At 43.8% G+C, this 26146-nt stretch overlaps 1 protein-coding gene across 3 annotated transcripts in view; it reads left to right on the top strand.

Moving 5' to 3' along the window:
* SENP1 (SUMO specific peptidase 1) overlaps positions 1 to 26146 on the top strand; it is a 458603-nt gene that overhangs the window by 400218 nt on the left and 32239 nt on the right. For 2 of the 3 annotated variants that reach the window (XR_003855556.1, XR_003855557.1), the window contains exons 16-17: positions 6325 to 6404; positions 23737 to 23821. Coding sequence is in view for 1 of the 3 variants with exons in the window: in XM_029595002.1 (XP_029450862.1) it covers positions 23737 to 23821 (85 nt within the window). In the remaining 2 variants the exon portion in view is untranslated. The remainder of the gene's footprint in view (positions 1 to 6324; positions 6405 to 23736; positions 23822 to 26146) is intronic. The other variant, XM_029595002.1, reaches the window with a different exon arrangement.

The following is a 26146-nucleotide window of genomic DNA, read 5'->3' on the forward strand; positions in this document are numbered from 1 at the left end:
GTTTTTGGTAACTGAGAATGGATTATGTCTCAGGTGCGTAAATAAGTTTTACTCACACTTTTATAAAGATATCTAGCATCTAAAGGTTCTAATTGCATCCACAGCACCATTTTTTAATCCAAAGTGATAAAGGTGGTGCAAACTGTATCCACTGTTTTAATATAAAAGCTTTTGCAATTAACTAAGCTATTCTAATACATTTAGCAAATCATTTAGGGTAAGTTTTATGCTCAATGCATAGAACCTAAAAGCTAAGTAGTATCCTCATAAGGCGGTGAAGAACAACTGCCTTATGGATAATGGAAAGTACTAAGTCCCAAAAGGAAAAATCTTATGTACAATATCCTGCAAAAAATGTATTCAGATCCTATAGGAAATCTGCCATACCATAACACCCTGTCTACCAGATTTGAACAGTAACAACCCTACCTATGAAAAGGCAACATTGCATACACCAGGCCCTAAAACAGCAATACACCTCCTGTTAGGTAAACAGACCAAGTCAAGCTGCTTGGTCCCTCCTTCAACTTTTTCAAGCCGCGGTACTCCGGTAAGTTTTTTTACCCGTTTTCCGTCAATTACCGTCGAGTTTAGCCCTCGCGGCCTACTGGCCATCGACTGTACCTCGGCTCAATTTTAATGGCCATGGCGTCAGGGTTCCGCCGGTGCCCGGACTGTAATCACACCATGTCCATCATAGACCCCCACAAAGTCTGTGTAATGTGTCTCAGATGTGAGAACAATGTCCTAACCTGCACCAAATGTGCCCTAATGACACCAAAAGGGTCGCAAGGCCAGAATGGAGAAAATGGAAATTCTCTTCTGTGCTGAAACCCCGACGCCGTCTATTGCATTGACGTCGTCAGAACCGGCACTGTCAACTTCGCGCCAGTATCGACCTCCGGCCGGTGACCGTCCGTGGGGATCGTAGTGATAAACATCGCCACCGGCATCGAAAGTCTCGGACCATCGAGGAAGCGAAATCATCAACCTCACCATCGTCCGAGCCGCCATCGAAGAAACCCCGTCCAGAAAAGGCACTGACCTTTTCAGTGACCGGGTCACCGAGGCAACCCTCACCCGACAGGGTATCAGGAGTCGCGACTCTGCCTTTAATGGTGGTCCCTCCAGCTATGCCTCTGCCTCTTTTCTCTGTTCCGGAGCCAGGGTTGCTTGCTCCAGGTCTCCCGAGAAGAACTGGACGGATGGTTCAGGAGGCCATCGACAAGGTGATGCATCAACTCCAAGTTCCTCCGGCACTGACACTGGTACTGATTGCGGAACCGACCACTGACCCGATTCCAGCAGCGTTGGCATCGCTGCTCTCAAGGATGGAAGCGTTCATGGCCGCTTTTCCACCAAAGGACCGTGGGTCACCGATGGCTCCGGTGCTCTCCTTGCTTACTTTGTCATCGGGAGGAGAAACACCGTTTTGCATCCCTCCATCGGGAGTTCTGCCGATGCCTCACCCATCGATGCTGATACGGTGTCGGTACCACCGATCCATCCATCGGTGCCGATACGTCCGGCGCCACCGAGACATCCATCGATGCCCGCGATGCCTGCACTGGTTCCTTCGATGCCTTCATCTGTGCCTCCAGTTATTCCTTCAAGTCCTTCGGAGCCTCAACCAGGACCTTCAGGGATCCCACCGTCCTGTCCTCCTCTAGTCCCTAGAGGAGCAGGTGCTGATCCCTATGATACCTGGTCTGATGAGTCTTCACCAGACACCGATGATTTGCCTTCACCACCTTCACCTACTGAAAGCAGAAAGCGTTCTTCTCCTCCAGAGGACCTTTCCTTTATAAATTTTGTGAAGGAAATGTCTGAATTGGTTCCCTTCCAATTACAGACGGAACAGGACGATAGGCATCAAATGATAGAGTTGCTACAATTCCTGGATGCTCCCAAGGAAATAACCTCCATCCCTGTCTACCAGGTTCTTCTGGATCTCCTCAAAAAGAACTGGGAATATCCTGGCTCTGTTGCTCCAGTCAACAGGAAAGCTGACACCACCTATCTCGTACAGTCAGCTCCAGGCTTTCACAAACCTCAATTGGATCACCAATCTGTGGTTGTAGAATCTTCCCAGAAAAGAGCAAGGAGATCAAAACCTCATTCTTCTTTTCCCCCAGGCAAGGAACAGAAATTTCTAGATGCCATTGGTCGCCGTGTCTTCCAGGGATCAATGCTCATCTCCAGAATTGCCTCTTATCAGCTCTATATGACCCAATATAATAGGGTCTTATTTAAGCAGATACAGGACTTGAAAGACTCCCTGCCTCAGCAATTTCAAGATCAACTCCAAGCCCTAGTAAACAAGGGTTTTGAGGCAGGCAAGCATGAGATCAGATCATCTTACGATATCTTTGACACTGCTACCAGGGTATCTGCAGCTGCTATCTCGGCAAGACGATGGGCCTGGCTCAAGTCTTCTGACCTTCACCCTGAAGTACAAGACAGATTATCTGACCTGCCTTATGTAGAAGATAATCTGTTTGGCGAGCAGATTCAACGAACGGTGGCGGAACTCAAGAACTATCATGAGACCCTAAGACAGCTCTCTCTGATGCCTTCTTGAGTACTCTTCAAAACAGCCTTTCCAAAAGGACTCTAAGAAGTCATTCTTCTGCCCGAAGAAATCCTACCCGCCACCAGCTAGAACCCGTTCTACGAGACCGTTTCAAAAAACCCAATCTTGTCAGATACGAAAACAAAAATCGCAAGCACCTCCTCAACCAGGTCGTGCTTCTGGTTTTTGACTCCTGCATAGAGAGCAGCAGGCAGCTTCCATTGCCCCCCATACCAGTGGGAGGTCGATTGTGCCATTTCAATAACAGGTGGCACTCGATCACCTCAGACCAGGAGGGGGGGGAGAGGGGGGTCCAAAGGCCTCTTCCTCACTCTGTTTACTAGAAGGATGGGATGCACTGGTGGGATGGGATGTGCCAGCGGCCTGTCAGGTCTCCTTTTTTATGGCCACTGGCAGGATATGGCAGGCCAATGTCTTTTCGCACCTCCTTTTTTGTGGCTGCTGGCAAAATGGGTATGTCAGCAGCCTCTTGGTCCTCCTTTTCATGGCCAGCCGCAAGATGGTGTGTGCTGGCGGCCTGTCAGGCCTCCTCTTCCATGGTATGGGCTTTCTCATCGCCTTTCACAGCTTACTTCTTGTCAACTTCCTGTTATGGTCTGGTGGACCCTTAGGGGTCCATGGACCACAGGTTGGAAACCACTGATTATTTATTTATAATAATTTATATTCCACCTATTGCCAAGGCCTGTTCTAGGTGGATTCCAATAAAATAAAATACTTAAAACACAACAAAATAATACTGCATATAAAACATGTCAAAATAAATCAAACAATTCAAACAGCAAGGAATCATCATTTAACAATGTACTGAAATGATGTGAAAAACACAGTCACGCATGGTAATTTTATTCAAAGCAGAGGAAATCCAGGCAATCTGTACCATAAGCTGTTTCATATAATGAAGTTTTAGAACAAGGATCACAATATAAAACTGGAAGAGGCAGACTCAGGAATAATGTAAGTAAGCATTTCTTTAAAGAAAGCATGGTAGATACATGGAAGGAGGAGGAATAGCCTAGTGGTTAGAGCAGTGGACTATGAACCAGGAGACCAAGGTTCAAGTCCTGCTGTCGCTCCTTGTGACCTTGGGCAAGTCACTTTACCCTACATTGCCTCAGGTACAAAAACTTAGATTGTAAGCCCTCTGGGGATAGAGAAATACCTACAGTACCTGAATGTAAACCGGTGTGATGTCTCAATTGAGATGAATGTCGGTATATAAAAATAATAATAAAATTAAAATAAAAAGACTGTCCCAGTGAAAGTGGTGTAAAAATTAAAGAAAGCATTGGAGAAGCATAGAAGATTCTGACTGGGAAATTAGGGTAAAGCCAGAAATCAGGCAGGTCTGTGGTATTACAATGAAGTGGAGAAAAAGCAAAGATTTTAGGATGTGAGCAAAAAGCCATTTCTTACCAACAGTATTTCCAGTTGTTGGCAGCTGAACTGTATATTTTCAGTTTATTTATTTTATTTATGTGTTTTTATATACCATTGTTTGCAACTGGCCGTCACAACGGTTTACAAGAGAAACAACAATACATAGAACTACTAACATGTGCACTGAACGAATGTAAATAAGAATACAATTTGTGATCAATACAGTGGTATACATATATGAGGCATTTGGAGTTTACAAAGTTTGGAAGAAGTAATAAGAACTATAAAACATTTAGCAGATAATTTAATAAGCATTGGTTTACTATATACAATGTTGGATTGACTTATTTAACAGGCTAGTGGTTGGGTGTGTGTTGTGTGGTAACTGTTTGTTTAGCTTATCCAATACCGTCTTTAATCACTTGACTCCTGTCATATTAGTGGCTCGACCCTACATGCGTAAGCTGTGAGTAACTGTAGCTCCTAGAAATAGGATATTCTCTTTTCATAATTGTGTTGCTGTTGTGTAGTTTATATACTATTTCAACTTGGTAAAGTTAAAATGACCCTGCCATCTTGTGGGCTATAAGCCCAAAGGGGAAAATATATTTAAAAATTTTAAAGGTGAAAGTTACTTTTATTGCAATGTATGACTTAAAGTGCTCCAAGAGAAGTCTTATTTCTTTCCTAAAAGTGGTCCACCACTTGACTGAGCCTACCAGTATGCTTCTGCTGCAGATTTGCTTGGCTCAGCATGGGAGAAGGATAGACTGCAGTCAAGAGTTGTGCACCTGGAAGAAAATCACAAACTGCAGAAAAATATAGTGTGTGGGGGTTTTTCTTCTTTTGCGCAAACATAAATTCTCCTAGGACAAGCAGGATGATAGTCCTCACTTTTGGGGTGACATCATCAGATGGAGCCTAGCACAGAAAACTTTGGCAGACTGAGCATGCCCAGCCTGCTGTTATTTGTGCATGGTCCTCTTTCAGTCTCTTCTTTTCCACGGTGCAGTAGCCTCATGGTTGTGGAGCTTCAAACCCTTGAAAGTGTTTTTGCTTAATTTTCGGGGATTTTTCTGCTTCGGATTCCCCTTCGCTTTTGGTTCCTCTGGTAGGTACCTTTGGCTTTTGCCATCGTTATTCATGGTCAATTCCAGACTCCCACTTTGGGTCTCCGTTGGTCATCGACTGCGCGCCGTCCTCTTTTTCAATGGTATCATCTGGTTTTTGACGGTGCCCATGGACCATGTTCATCACGGATCCGCATGAGGTGTGTATCCTCGCACGACAGAGGGTGTCGTTTATGTGATCAAATGAACCCCAAAGGGTGTCATGGGCACCTGGATAAAATGGAGAAGCTTTTTGGCTCTCCAAAACCTTCTACTTTGGCGCCAGTGTCTTCCACACCTAAGGACCTCTGGGAACCGTCCTCGTCTCTTCCCCTGGCGGTTCCACTCTCCAGTACTCCTAAGGATCAAGGAGAGGGAGATCGATACTCGGTGGTCTTTCCCCTCCCCTCGAGGTCGTCATCGTCCTCTGCGTTGGGGAAAGACCGGGCTGAGCGCCGGAAACCCAGGAAGCATAGACACTGGTCTAAAGAAATCTTTGGACCATCTGAAACATTTAAGTGATTTGTTTCACCTTAGGTGATGTTAGTGCCCCGGAGGCACTGGATTGATTTAAAAGTAACTTGAGATGTCTAAAGGTTTAAGAGCTAATGTTCCCTGGACGTTTCATCAAGATGTCATCCTGAAGAAGTGGTTTTGAAAATCATTGCAGTTACATTACGTATGAGGTTCAAAGTACAACAACAAGTGTTGAGGTTTATCATTATTTTCCTGATAATTTTCTGCCGACATCTTCTCCACTGTGTACCTAAAGATTAATTAAGTGTTTTGAATGAAATTTTGTTTGGGGGATTTTCTTTCTTTTTTCCTCCTTTCTTTTGGGTTTTTGATGTTTGTATTTTTTGTTTTTATGTATTTTTTTAAATTTTTTAATTAAGGGGTTTTGATGTGATGTGTGAGGAGTGAATGTTTTTGGCAAGTAGGATGTGTGAGTATTTATAATGGAGTTTATAATGGGATTTGTAATACATGGCTTATGAATATTCATATTTGTATATTTTTTGAGAAGTGTACTTTTCTTGAATAGGGTTTATATATAGACTAAAGTGTTTATTAAAGTATTTGTATAATTAAATTTTTAGTGGACTGCTGTTTGTCATTTGTTATTAATAGTTTCTTTATACAGAACAGTAGGGGTGATTAAGGGTTTTTTTGGATAGTAACATTTTTTAATTTGGCCAGATTTGCTTGCCCTTTTGATGTTTGTTTCGCTTTTCTATCTAGGAAGTGGACTTCAGGAGAAAGGCCATCATATACTATGACTCCATGGGTGGACTAAATAATGAAGCATGCAGAATATTACTGTAAGCAAATTTATATTCAACTTAGATTTTAACAATATTCATTTCTTTGCATCCTCTATAAAAAAGCAGAATAAAATTGTATGAAAATATGTATAAAAAGATTTAAAGTGAACTTGAAATATAAAACAAAATTAGGTTATAGAATCATCTTGTTTGGTGTGTGCAATTTATGGACATTATCCATGCAATGTTTATTTTACATAGCTTGTAAAATATACCTTTACATTGTAATACAGTATATGTCTAAACATGGTTTAATTATACCAAGTATTCAAATGAGCATATATTGCATTTTTACACTTAACTAGATAATTTCTATCTGATCTTGGATTATGATCTATTGATCCTTGGCAGGTAGAGAATACCTGATTTATGAGGAGGATTATGGATCATGGTTTTCTAATCCATCACTAATAAAACCAGTTAACATTTGCTGGTGTTCTTAACCCCAGCATAAAAGAATGAATAAAACATTAAATGTATCTCTTTGCAAAATACCTCTGATTTTTAATAGGAAAAGCAGCATAACATTTGAAAAATGCTTTCAATTAAAGAGCTATAAATGTATAAATTTACAGCTTGATTCCTGAAGAACTGAAGCACAGGCATACTCTTTCCGAAAATTCATACAATGGGTCTGAGATAGTGGAGAGCCTTGAACTCACAGGACTGAGCTGGACAGGGTTAACCAGTGGTCACCAGGCAAGTCGAGGAGAAACAGGAATAGGTTCAGGTCTGGCAGCAAAGATAAAGGGGGCCAGATGGTCACAAGCCCAACCTCTTTCTCGGAGGAAAGTCAGGATGGCAGTCCTCACATATGGTAGTCCTGTGGGAATTCTGCGCTACTGCAGAGTGCAGAATTTGCACAGAATTACCCCCCTGCGCAGAAAATGGCAGAGTAGACCCCGACATGCCATGAACGTAGCAGGCGAGGATGAAGGCCCCTGTGTGCTGTTGGACGCACTCAGCTTGCAGCGAAGATGAAGGCCACGGCACTCCATTCGTGGCGAAGATGAAGGCCCCCATGTGCCGCAGGACGTGCTCTGCTCGCGGGAAAGAGGAAGGCCCTGGCGTGGAGTTCGCGGTGAAGATGAAGGCCCCCTTGTGCCATTGGATGCGCTTCATTCACGGCGAAGGTGAAGGCCCCGGTGAGAGTGAATGTGTGTGTGTATGTGAGAGGAGAGGGACAGGGGTGTGAGAAGGGGAGGGAGGTGAGCAAGAGGGTGTGAAAGAGAGCATGGGAGGTGAGGGGGGGGATGCTTGACTTGGGTGCTAGAGAGAGGGAGCCTATATGAGGAGATTGTGAATGAGTTTGTATGTATGTGAGAGATTGGGAGCTCATATGTATGAAAAAGGGATTGTGTGTATGTGAAGGTGCCAGCCTGTGTGAAGGGATTGTGTATGTGTGAGACAGAATCTTTGTGAAGGGGTGCATGAGAGAGAGACATAGGTAGCCTATGTGAGGATGTATGTGTGAGAGAGAAAGGGAGCTTGTGTGGGTGTGTATGCAAGAGAGAGGGACCCTGTATGAGGGGATGTGTATGTGCAAGAGAGTGAGGGAGCCTGTTTGAAGGTGTGTGTATGTGTATTAGAGAGAGGGAAGTGTGTGTGTGTGAGAGAGAGAGAGAGGGAGAGACAGAGGGAGCCTGTGTGAGGGGCAGTACTGAGAACTGAGTCAAACTTGGGGACTGGCGATAGAGTGGAAGGGGTTGAGCCTAGAGGTGGAGGGGAGAGATACTGGCAGGTGGAGGAGTTGGGGGCTGAGAGGGCAAAGTGGCCAGGCAAGTAGGGAGAGAAAGTGAAAGGGACACTCTTACAGTGAATTTATAGGGGAATTCTGCTCAAAATATTTAAATTCTGCATCTCTAAGTAATAACATTTTCTGATTTAATTTAAAATGTAATTACTTAAAGACTGTCATGTAAATTATGTTATTTTGACCACTATAAAGTTTGCAGAATTTTGAAGAATTGTACATTTTTTGGCGCAGAATTCCCCCAGGAGAAATATGGGTGACATCATCCGATGGAGCCCAGCCCAGAGTTTTGATCTCAAAGATTCTAGAAGTTTTATGCATGCTTTACTGAACATATACAGCCCCAGCCACTTCCCTGCTTCCCAGGCAAGGTTCCTCAGTTTCATTTTTTCTGCAGTTAGTAAGTCATGGTTCTTTTCTCTTTTCTCACAGCTACTGCAGTGAAAGTTTCTAGAGCTGCAGAAACTATTTTTGTAGCAAGGCCCTGCAAAGTTGTTTCGCCTTCATCTTACCCTTAGGTAGTTTTCTTGTTTTGGTTTTTTTTTATTTATGTATTTCCAAAATAAACAAGATATAAATCTTGAACAAAAATATTAAGAACAGGATTGATTAGTAGAAACCATCAAGCATGTTGCCAACAATGTCCTTGAGCGCCATGAAAGGTCATCAGGCATGTTGCCTACGATGCCCCGTGTGACCTCTCTTGATTACCCTTGCTGTCAGAAGACAACGGCATTGCCATCAAGTGCCCTGGTCCCCCTCAAGTGCCATGGAAGCCTGTGGGCGACTCGGGCTTTGGGTCTTGGATGGCCTTGGTACTGTCGAGTGCCGGGGTTACCATCAACCCAAAAACCCCTTGAGTGCCAATGCATCCAGAGTGCACTATGGGCCAGGGCCCTCTAGGCTATCGAGCGTTGGTTCGATGCACCCTCTGCAGTGACCGAATGGGGTACTGAGGGGCCTCATGGTGTGCCATTGATGGCATACGGCCATCAGGTGCTATGAACACTGATGCTGTCAGGTGTCCTGAGCTGCCATCTAGCGCCAGAGGCACTGGGAGGGGAGGGTGAGTGGTTTGAGAGAGGGGAAGAGGGGGCATCACTGGGCTTCAAGTGCAGATTAGCGCTGGGGTTGCTGTGAGGCTATCGGCTGCCAGGGGTGCTGGCAAGGGACCATCGAGTTCACAACATCAGCGCTCTTGGGCACATAGGTAAGCTAAGGGAAACCATCAATGGTGCCAGCTGTCATTGGTTTCCTTGGGCATTGATGCAGCCTGTCAGTGCCACACAACCTCTGCCTTCTGGCTCCATGGGCACCATCATTGTCAACAACCACAGGAGCCTGGGGCATCATTTATGGCTTTATATGCGAATGGGTCAAGAGCCTGAATGGCAGTTAGACACTATTGAAGCCCATAGTGTGGCGGTGTGTGGTGCCATGAAAGGTATCCATCACGATTGGCACTGCAGAGGCGCTGTCGCCTCTGTGGTAGTTGGATGCTGCATGAGACAGCCGCAGAGCACCATGGGCACAGTCAGGCACCCTGGATTTCCCTGCCTGTTACACAACGGAAAGGCAGTGAGCCATTCATGACTCTAATTCAGGGACTGCACCACAGAATACCACCCACATAATGGACGCCATGGTCAGATTGGGTACAGCAGAGGTTGTCTACTCCTCCAAGCACCTTTAGTGCTGGTGGGCAGCATTCTCTTTGTCGAGTGCTGTGTAGAGCAGTGTCAGAGATAGCGGACCCCCATAGTCACATCAAGGTATTAGCTCTTCATCTGTTTTGCACCTTGGGGTGCTATGGGACACTAGCGAGGAGGGTGCCATCACATACTTTTTGACTGCTTTTTGGCAGTGCGCACCCGCCGATGCTAACACGTGGTGCTCAGTCCTTGCTGTGCCATGGGATTCTTCCCATAAGCTGCTACTGCTACTACTTAACATTTCTATAGCACTACATAACATAAGCAACACTGTACAAACATACAAGCATATGTGCGATACCACTGCACGAGAACTCATTATTGCACTTTTAAAGCAGAGGACACTATTCTTTCAGTTGTTCTCTGGTGTATGGGTGTGGGGGTTTTTTTCCCCTCGTGGTGAGCACAAGACTGACCTAAAATACACAATAAGCAGCCTAATGTAAAAAAAAAAATAAATTTATTATGTAGAATCAGAATATGCAATAAGCCCGACTCCAGCCGAGTTTCGCCCTCTTTCAATAGGGCTGCATCAGGGGCTAAAAACATAGAATAAATGACATTAAATGATATAAAAATAATTAAAAACTAATAAAAACATACATTACATAGACATATAAAATAAACATGTATAATGAACATATAAAATGGTAACATGGAAATATGTAGTGTGAACATGAGACTAAATGTTAACGTAAATGATATATCATGGACATAAAAGTGTACAGTAAAAATAATAAATAGTTAAAAAATATAGCATATGTTGTAAAACCAGCAAAAACATTTGGAAGATGACAAGTACCTAAAGATTGGATATTGCCTTTAAATATTTAAATAACTGTTATAGATGCCTAATAAATTAATCTCCAAGTTATTAAAAGAATGGGAAAGGGAAAAAAATTAACAAAACAGAAAAAATATATGAATGTGTAAAGCAATGCTTACAATTTGCATATGATAATCTTAAATCTTCATCAAGGAGTTGTAAGTAAAACCTGTAAAAGGTACCTATGGAGTTGATGTAGAAAAATCAAAATAGTAAATTTATTTACTTAAACATGTAGATACCATATGAATACATACTAACTTAAACATTACAAAAAAGTTACAAAAATTTCACAAAAATCTTTTTTAAAAAAATGTTACAAAGATATCAAACACAAGTGGGAAATACTGTGCTCAGTACTGTCGTATGAGATGTATATAGGTGCAAAATTAAAGGGAATGGATTGGAGATACTTCTAAAGATATGACTCATGTAACTATTTGAACAATGTGCAAACCATAAAAAAAGGGGGGGGGACACCAGAATCAGAGTCGTGACGGGCAAAGAAAATCATAAGATAAGCACAAGAAATTGTGAACATTGGTCGATGTTACAAATCTTACCCTCCTTCTGTCCCCCCCAACTCGCCCCTTCCTTCTTCTTTCCCCCCCCCCTCCTCTCTTGTTCTCCCCCCCCGCTCTCCACTCCCCCTCCCTTCCTAGTATTCCTATATCTATTTTCTCTCAGTCTCCCCATTTTGTACATATGTATATAATTGCAAATCTTGTTTATTATTTAATGCAATTTCTCCCATGTTTTCTTACCCCCTTATTCCCGTGTTAACATGTTTTATTTGTTCTATGTAAAGCGCCATGCATGGCGTCTGTTTGCGTTACACTGTGAACCGATGTGATATCCTGGATGAATGTCGGTATATAAAAATTTTAAATAAATAAATAAATAAAATGATTGCTAATAAGAGAGAAAAGAACATTAAACTCCATAGGTACCTTTTACAGGTTTTACTTACAACTCCTTGATGAAGATTTAAGACCTAAGACTGCGTTCCTGGTTGAACTACTGTGGGGGTGGATGCCAGGAGGGTCGAGAATCTTCCCCTCCCACACTAGAGGAGTATGTCTTTCAACTCCTCTCATGATAGTTTACGTTTGAATTCCCTTTATGGGGAAGCCCCTGGGGCTCCGTCCCATACAGGTCTGTCGCCAGACTGGAGCCTTGATTCTTTGAAATCTGTGCTCCTTCTTGCAGGCCAGGACCTGCAGGCTTTGGGGAATGGTAGCAGTGGTCATTTGGACCATTTTTGCTGGGGTCCCGCCACTGATTATTGCACTGGTGGCTGCCTAAACAGTCAGCGACTTTATTTCACTCTCTCCTGGAAAGTAGGAATGTCTTCAGGATCGGGAGGCCTGATTCTCGTTCTTTTTCTGTCCCTTTGGAAGGGGATATACCACTGGGGTTCCAGAAGCGACTCTTATTGTTTCCAGCTTGGATGCCTGGTTATCCATCCCTTCAAGGGGTAGCCTATGTTACCCATTTCCCGGAAAAGGGATTTCACTGCTTCTGACTGGTGATTGCTCTCTGTTCCCTGTGAGATCCATGAGCAGGTCGGGTGATAGCTTTCTTAGATCATCCTAAGGTGCAGCAGGTCTAGTTTGTGAGGGAGTTATTCTGGATTCGGTCTCCCCGTAGTACTTGGGGTCTCCGCCTCTGGGCAGCTCCCCGGTGAAGTTTAGAAGTTTCACCCACGCAGTAGTCACCTTTATTCATATCTGTTGAACACACAGTGTGTATTCACAAATGAATGCTCTTGCCAGTTATTCTCACATGTGGGACCTTACCTCAGTGAGGAGAGTTCTGGTCCATGTGCATCCTGGTTGATAGGTATACCTTTCAGCCTTTCTATATTCATGGCTGCATGAGTTAGGGGATGAGGGACCCTGCAACAGAGGTGCTCACTTTTGTTGCAGTGGCTTGTGAGTTATCCTTCTGCCTCTCCGAGATTACCCTGTCTGCAGACAGGGAGATCCTGGTGTGCGCAAATGTTGTTCCACTTACTGGACCACGTGGTTACTTGGGAGAAGTATATGTAATAATGGTCTATACCTTGGTCAGGTTGGTAGACAATCTCTTCCAAGCTCAGACTGACCCTGCCTTGGTACCCTTCAGATTTCCAGGCAAGTGAAGAAATCCTGTTTTACAGGGGTTGCACTTGCGGCATCCCTGTTTGCTGTCTCTTGGTAGAGAGTTTCTAGATCTCTTCCCTAAGAGGTTTGCTCTCAGTTTCAGCCGTTCCTATCAGGCTCAGAGATCTACCTTAGGAGGCAACTTCAGTTGTGTCATTGGGTTGAGATATACAGCCTAGGGCTTTTTTTTTATCCCTGCACCCCCAGGTCTGCCTACTTGTGTTTTTTGCTCCTTCCAACTTCCAGGCAGAATGTCTGGGGGGAGGAGAGAAAAGCTAAGGCATTTGTGGTATATCTTCGTGTATAGCTTCAGGGAACGGTAGCCCACCTTTTCCTGTTTTTTTTGCCAAATTTTGGCTAGTACTGCCTTTAGCTTTTCATACTTCACTGGGTTGATACAAGTGCCTTCCTGCTCACCTGAGCTTTCCTGTGGAGGATAGCCATACCATTGACAGGGTGGTGTGTCGAGTGAGCCTCGGTCCTAGCTTATCTTCCTTGCTCAGGGATATGGGCTAGTGATCCTGTTTCAAGGATTGCCCTTTATTCCATGACACTGTTGAGTCACCCCATCTGAACTGGGAGGTCAGATCTGTCTGGTACTTTGGCAGGTAGGATCTGCCACAGACCCCAACACTTTTGCCTCTTATTCTTACAACCACTACTTGTTTTTTCTTCCCCCTGGTGCCTATCAGCCACTCATTGGGTGTGCTTCTGCAAATGCATTCTGTCCATTAGATGCTAGTAGACTGCATTTTGGAGGGCTCTCTAGCCCCAGTTGACTTTTTGCAGACTTCATCCAAGACTTCATCCAAGACTTTGCAGACTTCATCCAAGAGATCTCTTTTGGTGGGTTTTCTAAGCCTTTTCCTATATCCAGGGGGATCTAAGATTACAGTCATGGTCAGGATTCATTGATTGAAACCCTGTGATATTTTCCATGAGGCAAATTATCCTTCTTGTTGGAATTCTCATCACAACCCTGCCTTAGGTGCCTCTGCTATGTATCAGAGTTTTTGTCTGTTCGATGGTTTTCTTATGTAGAACCCAACGCTTTTCCTGCCTAGACCAAGCTTTGGGTTGGCTGCCTCACAGGCAAAAGGGGAGAAAGGTTGTGCTTTCAGCACGGGGGAGTTCCCTGCTTGGTCCTGCTCGGGCAGCCTCTGGCTTGGTAATCACCCATGTGTGAGGACTGCCATCCTGCTTGTTCTCAGAAAAAGCAGAGTTGCTTACCTGTAACAGGTATTCTCTGAGGACAGCAGGATGTCAGTCCTCATGAAACTCACCTGCCTCCCCTGTGAGTTGGTTTCTCCATGTATTAGCTATATCATGGACTGAGGGACTCTGCCTAGGGGGCAGGATGATAACTACAGCAACACATGCTCAGAAGGGCATGTTTGAAAGCTCTAGAATCTTTGAGATCAAAGTTCCAGACTGGGCTCCATCCTATGTCACCCATGTGTGAGGATTAATATCCTGCCATTCTCTGAGAACACCTGTTACAGGTAAGCAACTCTGCTTTCCCTTTGTGTTGGTTTTTTTTTTTTTTTTGCCTTTGTCTGTGCATCATGGGCCCTGCAGTTTGCAGTGTCCTTGTATGGTCAGGCTAAGTCTCTGGCTCAGGGACTTGCCTGAGTTCTCAATAAACAGGAGCTCCATGAAATTAAGTCCAACCACTAGACATCGATGGAGGCCCAAGCAGAGAAGGATCTAAGATCAACCACTCCCCACTACTTAGCCTATGTGAGGAGGTGGGGGGTGATACCGAATGAAGGAATGTTTCCATAGGGGAAAGAGCTCCGCTCTCTCTGATAACAAAACTCAGCTAAATAAGTCACAAAAGGAGTCCAAGAAAAGCAGTAACCTGAACGAGAAAAGCTAGAAAGCTTTGAGCACAAATGCTTGTACTTTGGGCAATAAAATCCCATATCTGCAAGCCCTAATGGTGGAGGCGGACTTGGACGTTGTTGCTGTCACGGAGATGTTGTTCACAGAATCTCATGATTGGGATACGGCCATATCGGGCTATAACTTGTTAAGGAAGGACAGAGAAGACAGAAAAGGGGGAGGAGTGGCTCTTTATGTCAAAAACAATATCCAAGCATCTGAGCTGCAAGGAAGATGGGGCAAAGAAGAAGCACTATGGGCTGACCTAAAAAAAAGATGATGGGGCATTCATTTTTATTGGAGTGGTTTACAGGCCTCCAAATTAAATGGAAGAACTTGACAGAGATCTGGTTGAAGACATCCAAAAGATGGGAAAGAAGGGAGAAATGGTGATTATTGTAGATTTTAATCTGCCAGATGTAGACTGGAGAATCCCTTCTGCAGAATCTAACAGTAGTAGAAAGATAGTGGATGCCCTGCAAGGGGTTCTGTTCAAACAAATGATAATGGAACCCACGAGAGAGGGAGCTAGACTCAATTTAGTGCTCACTAACGGAGGTAATGCCTCTAATGTCCAGGTGGGTGCCAACCTCAGCACCAGTGATCATCAAACGGTATGGTTTCATATTACAAATAAGATACAGAGAAGTCGCATGAAGACCCAAGTTTTGCAGTTGAAAAACACGGACTTTGTTGAAATGGGGAAGTACCCGGAGGAAGAACTAGAAGGCTGGGAGAACAAGAAAGATGTGGAACAACAGTGGGCCAAACTAAAGGGAGCAATTACCAAGGCAACTAATCTATATGTTAGAAAAGTAAAGAAAAGCAAGAGAAAAATGAAACCTATCTGGTTCTCAAAGGAGGTAGCTGATAAAATAAAAGCTAAAAGAACAGCGTTTAAGGAATATAAAGGATCCCAAAGGGAGGAGCACAAGGAAGAATATCTGATGGAACTGAGGGAGACGAAGAAAGTAATCAAGACAGCAAAAAGTCAAGTGGAAGAAAGGATTGCTAAAGAGGTAAAGCGAGGTGACAAAACATTTTTCAGATACATCAGAGAAAGGAGAAAAGTCCAAAGTGGTATAGTGAAATTGAAAGGTGAAAAGGATCAATGTGTGGAGAGAGATAAAGAAATGGCAGAAATATTAAACAAATACAGTATTTCAGTTCAGTGTTCACTAAAGAGGACCCTGGAAAAGGACTGTCGCTAGTTAACAAGAAACTGGAGGGGAGTGGAGTAGATGAAACTCCGTTTACAGAAGAGAATGTATGGAAAGAGCTAGGAAAACTGAAAGTGGACAAAGCCATGAGGCCTGATACTGAGGGAGCTCAGAGATGTGGACAAAGCCATGGGGCCAGGATACTGAGGGAGCTCAGAGATGTGCTGGTGGGTCCGTTGCGTGACCTGTTCAGTAGATCCCTAGAAACGGGAGTGGTGTCTAGGGAATTGGATCGAGGAAGAGCGCTCAATGTAATCTACTTGGATTTCAGCAAAGCTTTTGATACAGTCCGCACAGGAGGCTAGTGAATAAAATGAAAGTTTAGGAGTGAGTGCCGAGGTGGTGGCCTGGATTGCAAACTGATTGACAGACAGAAGACAATGTGTGATGGTAAATGAAACTTACTCTGAAGAGAAGAGCGGTGGTAAGCGGAGTGCCACAAGGATTGGTGTTGGGACCGGTCCTCTTTAATATCTTTGCAAGCGACATTGTGGATGGGATAAAAGGTAAGGTTTGTCTTTTTGCGGATGATACTAAGATCTGCAATAGAGTGGACATGCCAGAAGGAGCGGAGAGAATGAGACAGGATTTAAGGAAGCTGGAAGAGTGGTCGAAGATATGGAAGCTGAGATTCAATTCCAAGAAGTGCAAAGTCATGCATATGGGGTGTGGAAATCCGAAAGAACTGTTTTTGATGGGGGGTGATTGGCTGATGTGCACGGAGCAGGAGAGAGACCTTGGGGTGATAGTGTCTAACGATCTGAAGTCGGCAAAACAATGTGACAAGGCGATAGCTAAAGCCAGAAGAATGCTGGGCTGCATAGAGAGAGGAATATCTAGTAAGAGAGAGGAAGTGATGATCCCCTTGTACAGTTCTGGAGACAGTATCTCCAAAGGGACAGAGACGGGATGGAGGTGGTCCAGAGAAGGGCGACCAAAAAGGTGGATGGTCTTCATAAAATGACTTATGAGGGGAGATTGACAAACCTAAATATGTATAAGGAGAGGAGGAGCAGGGGTGATGTGATACAGACTTTCAGATACTTGAAAGGTTTTAATGATCCATGGTCAACAACAAACCTTTTCCGTTGGAAAAAAATCTGTAGAACTAGGGGTCACGATTTGAAACTCCAGGGAGGAAGACTTAGAACCAATGTCAGGAAGTATTTCTTCAGGGAGGGGATGGTGGATGCCTGGAATGCCCTTACAGAGGAAGTGGTGAAGACTAAAACTGAAGGATTTCAAAGGGGCATGGGATAAACACTGTGGATCCATAAAGGCTTGAGTATGGGAATGAAGAGAAGAGCCATGGGGGTGGCTTGCTGGAATATAGGCTACTACCTGGCGATTACTACCCTTACTCAATAAGCCTTCACACAGTTAATGCAACTCCAACATTGCTCTCTGCTTCAACGGCAAGGGGAAATGTAGAAAAGAGGATTTGCCTTCAGACAACAACCAACAAGGACTGAACTACACAGTCTGGGTAAACAAATAAGAATGGGGGTAGTTTGCGGTGTTTACTACCCTAAACCAATTAAGCCTGATACTTCACTTTGAATGCATATACAGCGTTGCTCTCTGCTTCAATGGCAGGGAGAAATGTGGAAAAGAGGATTTACATTCAGACAACATCCAACAAGGCATTGATCTGTGCATTCTGGGTAAACAAGCATCGGGGTAACTTGCTTGATGTGGAGGTTACTATCCTTAACCATTAAGCCTTATGCTCACCTTTGATGCAACTCCAACATTACTCTCTGCATCAATGGCAGGGGGTGGCAGGAAATTTGAATCAAACAGTTACCAAAAGGGGCCCTGAACTTGGTGGTTGGTGAAACAGATAAGTATGGGAAAATAAGTGTGGGAGCTTGCTGGGCAGACTGGATGGGCCGATTGGTCTTTTTCTGCCGTAATTTCTATGTTTCTATATTTCTGGCTGCCTTGCTGGTCTCTATGGGCCCAAGTTAATCAACCTTTCTGGTGTCCTGGATGACCCAGCATCCCCTCCTGCCTGCCAGCATGCTCTGGCAGGGCAGTCTCCAAGGAGGAATGGGAGCATGAGCAGTTAGTACTAATGGTGCCTTGTCCCGCCCTAACAGCAGAGGCCTATGCATATCCAAGTGCCAGAGCACTGGTGGGAGTTGACTTTGTGCCATGCTGTCAAGTGATGTGGTGCCCAGTGGTAATGGGCAGCATCTGCTATTTCTTATTTTTGGGCACTATGAGTGCCATTGAGGCAGTCAAGCATTTATTCCATGGACCCTGATGTCTTTTCCATTCCATTGAAGCATTAGTTCCATTCTCCGATGCCCATTTCTCGTTACCATCTAGCATACTACAGTGCCAGTTGCCACTGGGTGCTATCAGCCATGGGTTCCCTCAGAGTGCCAACCGGTGACAGCGGGCGCCGTTGAAATCAGCACAAGTGATAGTGGATGCAAGCATAGTTGGTGCTGTCACAATGCAGCACCATGGGCACCAGTGAATCGGTTTGTTCCTGCTGTTGCATGGGCAATAGATCATGCTGCAGTGTGGGCATAGGCAGTATCTGGTGCTGCATCGTCGGACACACCTTTGCCAGTGACAGCAAGGTCAATTCAGACCTAATGCAAGGTGATTCAGACACCATGCTGATTTAGAGTGCTGCTGCACCAGTGTTACATGCTGGTGTTTATTTGGTGACAAGGGATATTAAGTGCTGGTGCACCAAAATCACAGGTGCACTGAGATGTCTGGCCCCTATGTGCATAAGTGAGTTCCTACTCACTCCTGGTTGGACCATCTAGTTGGGATGGGTATCAGGAGAATAGAGGTAAGGATTGGAGCCTTTTTTTTTTTTTTAACTATGAGGGGGAGGAAAGGCCTCCAAAGGATCTCTACTATATTAGCTTGCAACCTGAATTCCCCTTCACTGGGTAGTTTCTGGGGCTTATACCATCACAAGTACTTTGGTCTTGCTGAGGTAGGGGACTATTCCCAATGATGGCACAACTTTCTGTCAGGGAGATGCAGAAGATTCAATAAGTCCCGCAGCTTTAAATAAATTTAATGAAAGATATCTTTTTATTTCTCAACGGCAACTCCATTGTTTGAGACAGCACAGATATTAAAACAGGGACCCCCGACACGGACCCGTGTTTCGCCAAACCCGGCTGCATCAGGAGGGACAGACAATTTAATGTGGAGTTCATCAACTTATCAACTTTGTGCTAACATTTGGGCTCTCCTTGCGAATCAAATGTTAGCACAAAGTTGATAAGTTGATGAACTCCACATTAAATTGTCTGTCCCTCCCGACGCAGCCGAGTTTGGCGAAACACGGGTCCGTATCGGGGGACCCTGTTTTAATATCTGTGCTATCTCAAGCAATAGAGTTGCCGTTGAGAAATAAAAAGATATCTTTCATTAAATTTATTTAAAGCTGCGGGGACTTATTGAATCTTCTGCATCTCCCTGGATGTTGGTATTGATTATATTGGAGTGCAGCTCTTTGCTCCTGCATTGTGTTGTGGACAACTTTCTGTCACCCATGGATCAGAGCAGCTCCTTACAGATATCCTATATGGAGCTAGGGGACAGAAAGGAAGGGTTAGCTAGACCACTATCTGTTTTGTTTCCCATGCTGGTGACCTCTTTGTGTCACTGGAAATCAGTTAAGGCATTTGTTTTTATGGAGGCTTTCAGGAATTTTTGGTAGTCCGAAGATGAATAACAGATTTGAAGAGAGAGGTGCATTGGATGATGAATACTGATCATATGTGTAGCCAGTGGAGGTTATTGATGGGTGCAGTTTGTTTTATTTAATTCTATGTTTTATTTTATAGTCTTTATGATTGATGTGATTTATTATGTGTGTTTTATGATGTAACCCACTTAGATATTTTTGATAATGTGGGATATAAATATCTTAAATAACGGTGTTCGGATCACCAGCTGCTTGCTCTGTTGCCAGTAGAGAAGTTTAGTAAGTGGAGGACCCCCTTCCATCTCTCCATCTCTGTCAGCGGCTGATCTTCACAGTAGATCAAGTTTAAAAACATGGCTTTTTAAACAGGCATTTTACAAGGAGATGGGAGAATAGAAATTATTCAGGAATAAGCAGATAAGCACCGACACACAGTACTTAGGACAATACAGTAGAGTAGTCTATGAACCCCACATCACAACTAGCATATTGATAACACTATGTATGATAAATTTACCTGTAAAAGTACTTTCAGTACACTCGGTCATGACCCACTTCTCTAAAAATTATTTTGTCTAATGATATATTGTATCCGAGCCTTTGACGGTACCTGTTAGAATGTACTATAGTACACTTTTACCTACATTAAATATGTGCCTACATGTAAACCGTTGCGATGGTATATAACTTAGCGACGGTATAGAAAAGATTTTAAATAAAATAAATAAATAAATAGAGTAGGGGGGCTCAGGGATCAGAGATTCATTGTCCAGATTCCAATACTGCCACTGTATCACCTCCCAGGTATTTAGGGGATGAGAATTTTTAATTAAAACCAGAGTATCCACAGTACTCATTATTAAAAGCAAAGTAATTGCTGCTGAGAAATGATTTAGCAATTTCTCAGTTATTGCTTGCCGTATTAAACAACTTACATCATAGGTAGGGGACAGGGGTCTGGTTGCATATAGGCTGCTGACCCTGTCAAAGTCAAAAACTTAGTCCCATCCTGAATGTAAGTGTGTTGTATTAGGCTTGCTAAGGAAAACCTTACGTTTTTTCCTCTCAGCGCTTTGCTTTTTTCTCAGAGAATGGGATGTTTTTATTCTCCCTTCTCTTGGTGAATTTGCTTCTGGGTAGCTACTCTTTTCCTCAACCGTCCTCATTATTTTGCTGGATTTAGGGTGGGAGGGGAAGTCGCACCACCACTTTGCGCTACCATGTAGCCTGGATATCACAAGACATGCAGGGGACTGTCATGAACCGTGGTATCTCGCAGTATTGGCAATGGATTCCCTCTAATAGGAATCTGCTCCCCAGCTGTAGGTAAGGATTTTCTTCCATATAAGGGGAATGTTTTTCAAAAACTTGCTGTGCAAAACATGGAATGTGTCAATTTTTGACAGTTCCAGACAAGTCTGGGTCATGTTTGGGTTGTACAGTGACCACTAAGGGTTAGACTGGTTCCATCCATTTCATATCTTAAATAACATCTACGTATTCAGCCACAAGTAGCTGGTAGCTGATTTATTCTGAAGTTGTCTAGCATCCTAACTATGACTGCATGCATGCTGGGTTTGGAATCTCTCATGAAAGACTCCGCACTCAAGGTGAGGTCACTTAAGAATTTTCACCTCTTCTTTCAGTGGAGGGCAATAAATGTAAACCTGAAAGTTGTGAGGGTTCATTGGTTGACAAAGATGGTCTTTGACCATACAGATATTAATTCTACCTCATATTCAAGAGGTTGTTCTGTTGAAGAATAAGACTATCTTTATCAGTAAGACTTAAAGTCCTAATCCAAGTGGGCAAGGAGTCTGTCTTGATGGTCAGCCTGAATCTGGTCTAGAACTCTCACTGATCCCTGGTCAGAGGCAGTGTCCAGATGCCCACAGGTGCAAACTGCTGTGGCATTCCTGTTTCCATCTTTTAACAGAGAGGTTTCTGGACTTCTTCCTCAGGATATTCTTACCCTAGACTAGAGTCTGGGATGTATTTGATTTTATGTCAGTCTCTCTATGTATACTGAGAAGAAGTGGAACTCTATTGATTGAGACAGACCTGAATGGAAGTTCATCAGGGAGTTAGTATGGTTGAGGAATTGCCCAACATTCATCTCTACAGCTTAGGGCTGATTCACTATCCCTGCAGTCCCAAAGTCTATCTGTATATCTTCTATTCCTCTGCATTCAGAAGAAATTTCAGTGGGGAAGCTATGGTGTGAAAAGAAACCGTCTTACTGTATGACTTATAGAAAAAGGCCACAAACCTTTTCCCTGTTTTGCCAGATCCTTTTTGAAATGCCTTCTACATTTTCACAGGTTGATTGATTGGCCAGTGCAATTCAATTTCACTTGGGTGAAATTGTTTATCACACGACCTTGCATATGCTTTCTATTGGGTGAGCTTCAGTCGTTCAGGCAATTTGTTGTTAATCCGCAGCTTCTTTTTGAAAGGCTCTAAAGCCACAAAGTCTGCTTAGGTTTCTTCGCAACATAAAAAAAACTGTAAGGTCTGTAGCCAAGAGCTCTACTTTTCTTGGTTAGTGAATTGCTTTCCCCTCTGCCCAGGAGGACCTGGTTCTATGGGACATGTCAAAACTCACTGTGCTGGAGCTCTGACTGCATCATTTGTGAACTGGGATTTTCACCAAACTTTTGTGATGCACCCCTGTTTTTGGCAGGGACTCCTGACACAAAACTGAATTTTAAACAGTCTGTCCTACAAAGTCTCTTTGAGGTGTAGAACCACAACTCCATTCCCTCTTAGAGACCATTATTGGTCACACTGCCTCAAACACAAAAAATGGGGGGGGGGGGGGTTTGGACAGATTATATGAAGTTGGTCTATCACCACCCATGGCTTTGGTGCTGTTTAATTTTTACCTTTTGTTTGAGGCAACCTGTGGCTTGGGTGTCCCCATATGTGACAACTACCATTTTGCTTGTCCTCAGAGAAAGAGAAATTACTTAGCTGTAACAGTGGTTCTCCGATGGACAACTGGATGTCAGTCCTCATGACACTTTCTCACCTCCTTGGAGCTGGTTTCTCCAAATCTTAGCTTTATCATGGGTTGAGAGGCGAAGCAGGGAGGTAGCTGGGGCCGCACATACTTAGAGCATGCTCAACATTTTTAGAATCTTTGAGATCAAAGTTTCATGCCAGGTTCCATCGGATGATGTCATCTACCGGTATATGTGTGGACTGACTTCTGCTGTCCAATCAGAGAACCACTGTTACAGGTATGTAACTTCTTTCTCTAATGCTTGCCACCAGTGTATCCCACCTTCCCACTCATGCTGTGGCAGGGATATGTCAGGATCGGGGATCTTGGACTGTGGGTGGAATAAGTAGGGAACCAGGAAGGGTAAAAGAGAGGGAGGGGCTGCATTCGTAGCAGCTTTGTTAGAAATGTGAGATTATTTGGGCATCTGTATGATTTGTGCCTATTATTCAGTCAAATTTCAGATGTCAAATTTCAGTAAAGTTGTCACAATTCACTTTTGCTGATGTTATGGCTGGGATGGCCTGCTTGTATATTTTTATGACAAAGATGGGCCTTCCATGCACTGCTGAAGTGAACAAAACATTGGAATAGAAGGTTTGGCCACAACTTGCTTTTATGGCTTGCCTAGGGGTTGTCATGCACATAAAAATGAAGTTGCAATGGTGGGAGGACAGGCCAATCACAGCTGGATGGGGCCCCCTGACCTGCAAAGCTAATACCACCCATTTTCGCAAGTTAAGGGAGATTGGACCCACTTCTCATGGGAAGGCAGTAGCCAACCAAATTAATCAACAAACAAATCAAATGTAATTCTAATCCTAGATGAACCCCAATAGAGTATAATGAGATTAATTTGTATAAATAAAGCTGCAGCTATGCACTTATCCAAAAGTTGAAAAGTCTCCATTTCATGTTTAGAAAATGCATGGGGGGGGAGGGAACCTGAGGGCTATCAGGTCCAGCTAGACAGGGTTATGTCTAAAGTTTTAATTGTGGGAGTAAAACCTAAATACAATTTTGGTATGGAGACTAATTTGCTGATTTTGTTTACTACCGTTCAGTGACTGTAGTTTGCATATTCCTTTGTCACTGCAGGCAATATTTAAAACAAGAAAGTTTAGACAAGAAAGGGAAGGAATTCAACACTAATGGTTGGCTGTTGATCAGCAAAAGAAGTCAAGTAAGTTTTTCTCTTCTGATGCCAGCGATTGTTAAAGCTCTTCCCCATTATTGTATAACTTCCAGAAAATGCATGTAAGAAGTCGAACTGTCACTGGGTTTGCCAACTTTGAAAGACAAACTTGGAAGTGGTCCCTCTGTGTAGGCCAGCGCACAGATCTGTTTCTGAAGGCTGATTCTTATACCTAATTCTGTTATCCCATCCAAACTAGTGCAATATATTACTCCTGGGAGAATTCTGCACACAAAAACTTAAAATTCTGCAAACTTTATATTGGTCAAAATAACACAATTTACATGTCAGTCTTTAAAAAATTAAATTTTAAATTAATACAGAAAAAAGTTATTACTTAAAGATGCAGAATTTTAAATATTTTGAACAGAATTTCTCTAGAAATTCACTGTAAGAGTGTCCCTTCTACTCGCTCTCCCTACTCCCCTGGCCATTTTGCCCTCTCAGGTCCCAACTCCTCCACCTCTAGGCTCAACGCCTTCCACTCTATCACCAGTCCCAGAGTTTGAACCCGTTCTCAGTACTGCCCTTCACACAGGCTCCCTCTGCCCCTCCCTCTCTCACACACATGCTCCCTCTCTCTAATACACATACACACACATCCCCTCATTCAGGGCCCTCTCTCTTGCATACACACCCACACAAGCTCCCTTTCTCTCTCTCACAAATACTTCCTCTCAGGCTACCTATGTCTCTCTCTCACGCACCCCTTCACACAGGTTCTGACTCACACATACACAATCCCTTCACATAGGTTCTGACTCACACATACACAATCCCTTCACATAGGCTAGCACCCTCACATACACACGATCCCTTTTTCATACACACAAGCTCCCAAGCTCTCACACATATACACACTCCTTCACAATCTCCTCATATAGGCTCCCTCTCTCTGAAACCCACACTCAAGCATCCCCCCAACCCCCGTTCTCTTACCTCCCATGCTCTCTCACCTCCCATGCTCTCTCTCACCCTCTTACTCTCTCTCTCACCCTGCCCTCCCCCACACCCCTCCCCTCATATAGGCTCCCTCTCTCTGAAACCCACACTCAAAAAATCCCCCCCCCCCCGCTCTCTTACCTCCCATGCTCTCTCTCTCACCCTCCCCTCTTTCACACCCATTCTCTCTCACCGGGGCCTTTATCTTTGCCGCGAGCGGAGCACACTCCGTTCACAGCAAATGGGGGCTTTACGTCTTTGCCGTGAATGGCACGCCAGGGCCTTCATCTTCGGTGCAAATGGAGCATGTCCCGCGGCACACATGGGCCTTCGTCTTCATGCGCTCCATTTGCTGCATTCCGCAGTCTCCTTTGCTATTTTCTGCACAGAATTCTGCAGTAGCGGAGAATCCCCCAGGACTAATATATGTATTTCTTTGGAAAGCCTTTTCTTTCCACATGACTCATTTCTCGTTGTCTGTCAGGTACTGGATAGTCTTTCTAACAGTTTGATTGGCTCTTAACCTGCTCAGGTATGACAGAGACTATACAGTGCCTTGAAGAATTTTCACATCCTTGCATATTTTTCACATTCATTCTAACATCTAAAAAAAATACAAATCTAAATGCATTAAAGTAAGAGTTTCCTTCATTGCTCTACACAACATACTCTACATCAGGGGTAGGCAACTCTGAGCTGGAGAGCCACAAACAGGTCTAGTTTTCAGGATATCCATAATGAACATGTATGATGTATATTTGCATATACAGTAGAGGCAGTGCATACAAATATATACCTCGTGCATATTCATTGAGGATATCCTGAAAACCAGACTTGTTTGTGGTACTCTAGGACTGGAGTTGCCTGTCCCTGCTCTACATGTTCATTGTGAAAGAACAATTATAGAAATATTCCAAAGTGAATTTAAAAAAAAAAAAATTTATTGCGTAAATCTTTACACCCTTTGACTCAGTACTTGATGGAAGCCCCTTCTGCAGCAATAACAGCCACGAGTCATTCAGAATCAGTGTCTACCAACTTAGCATAGCAGGATAGTTCAGTTTTTTCCCATTGGCTGGAGATGATCTGTGGACTGCAGTCTTCATTTTGCCACAGATTTTCTGTTGGCTTCATGTCTGGGCTTTGAATGGATCATTTGAGGATATTCAATTTCTTCTTGCTGAGCCACTCCATTGTTTTTGCTTTGTGCTTAGGGTCACTGTCCTAGTGCAAGGTGAATCTTCTCCCAAGTCTCAGGTCTTTGGCAGACTTGAACACATTTTTGACCAGAATCTGCCTATACTTTGCACCTTTCATCTTTCCCTTGAACTCATCAAGCCCAGCTCCCCTATGAGGAAAGGCTGAAGAGGT

This window comes from Rhinatrema bivittatum, chromosome 3 (genome assembly GCF_901001135.1).
Source record: "Rhinatrema bivittatum chromosome 3, aRhiBiv1.1, whole genome shotgun sequence".
NCBI classification, from domain to species: Eukaryota; Metazoa; Chordata; class Amphibia; order Gymnophiona; family Rhinatrematidae; genus Rhinatrema; species Rhinatrema bivittatum.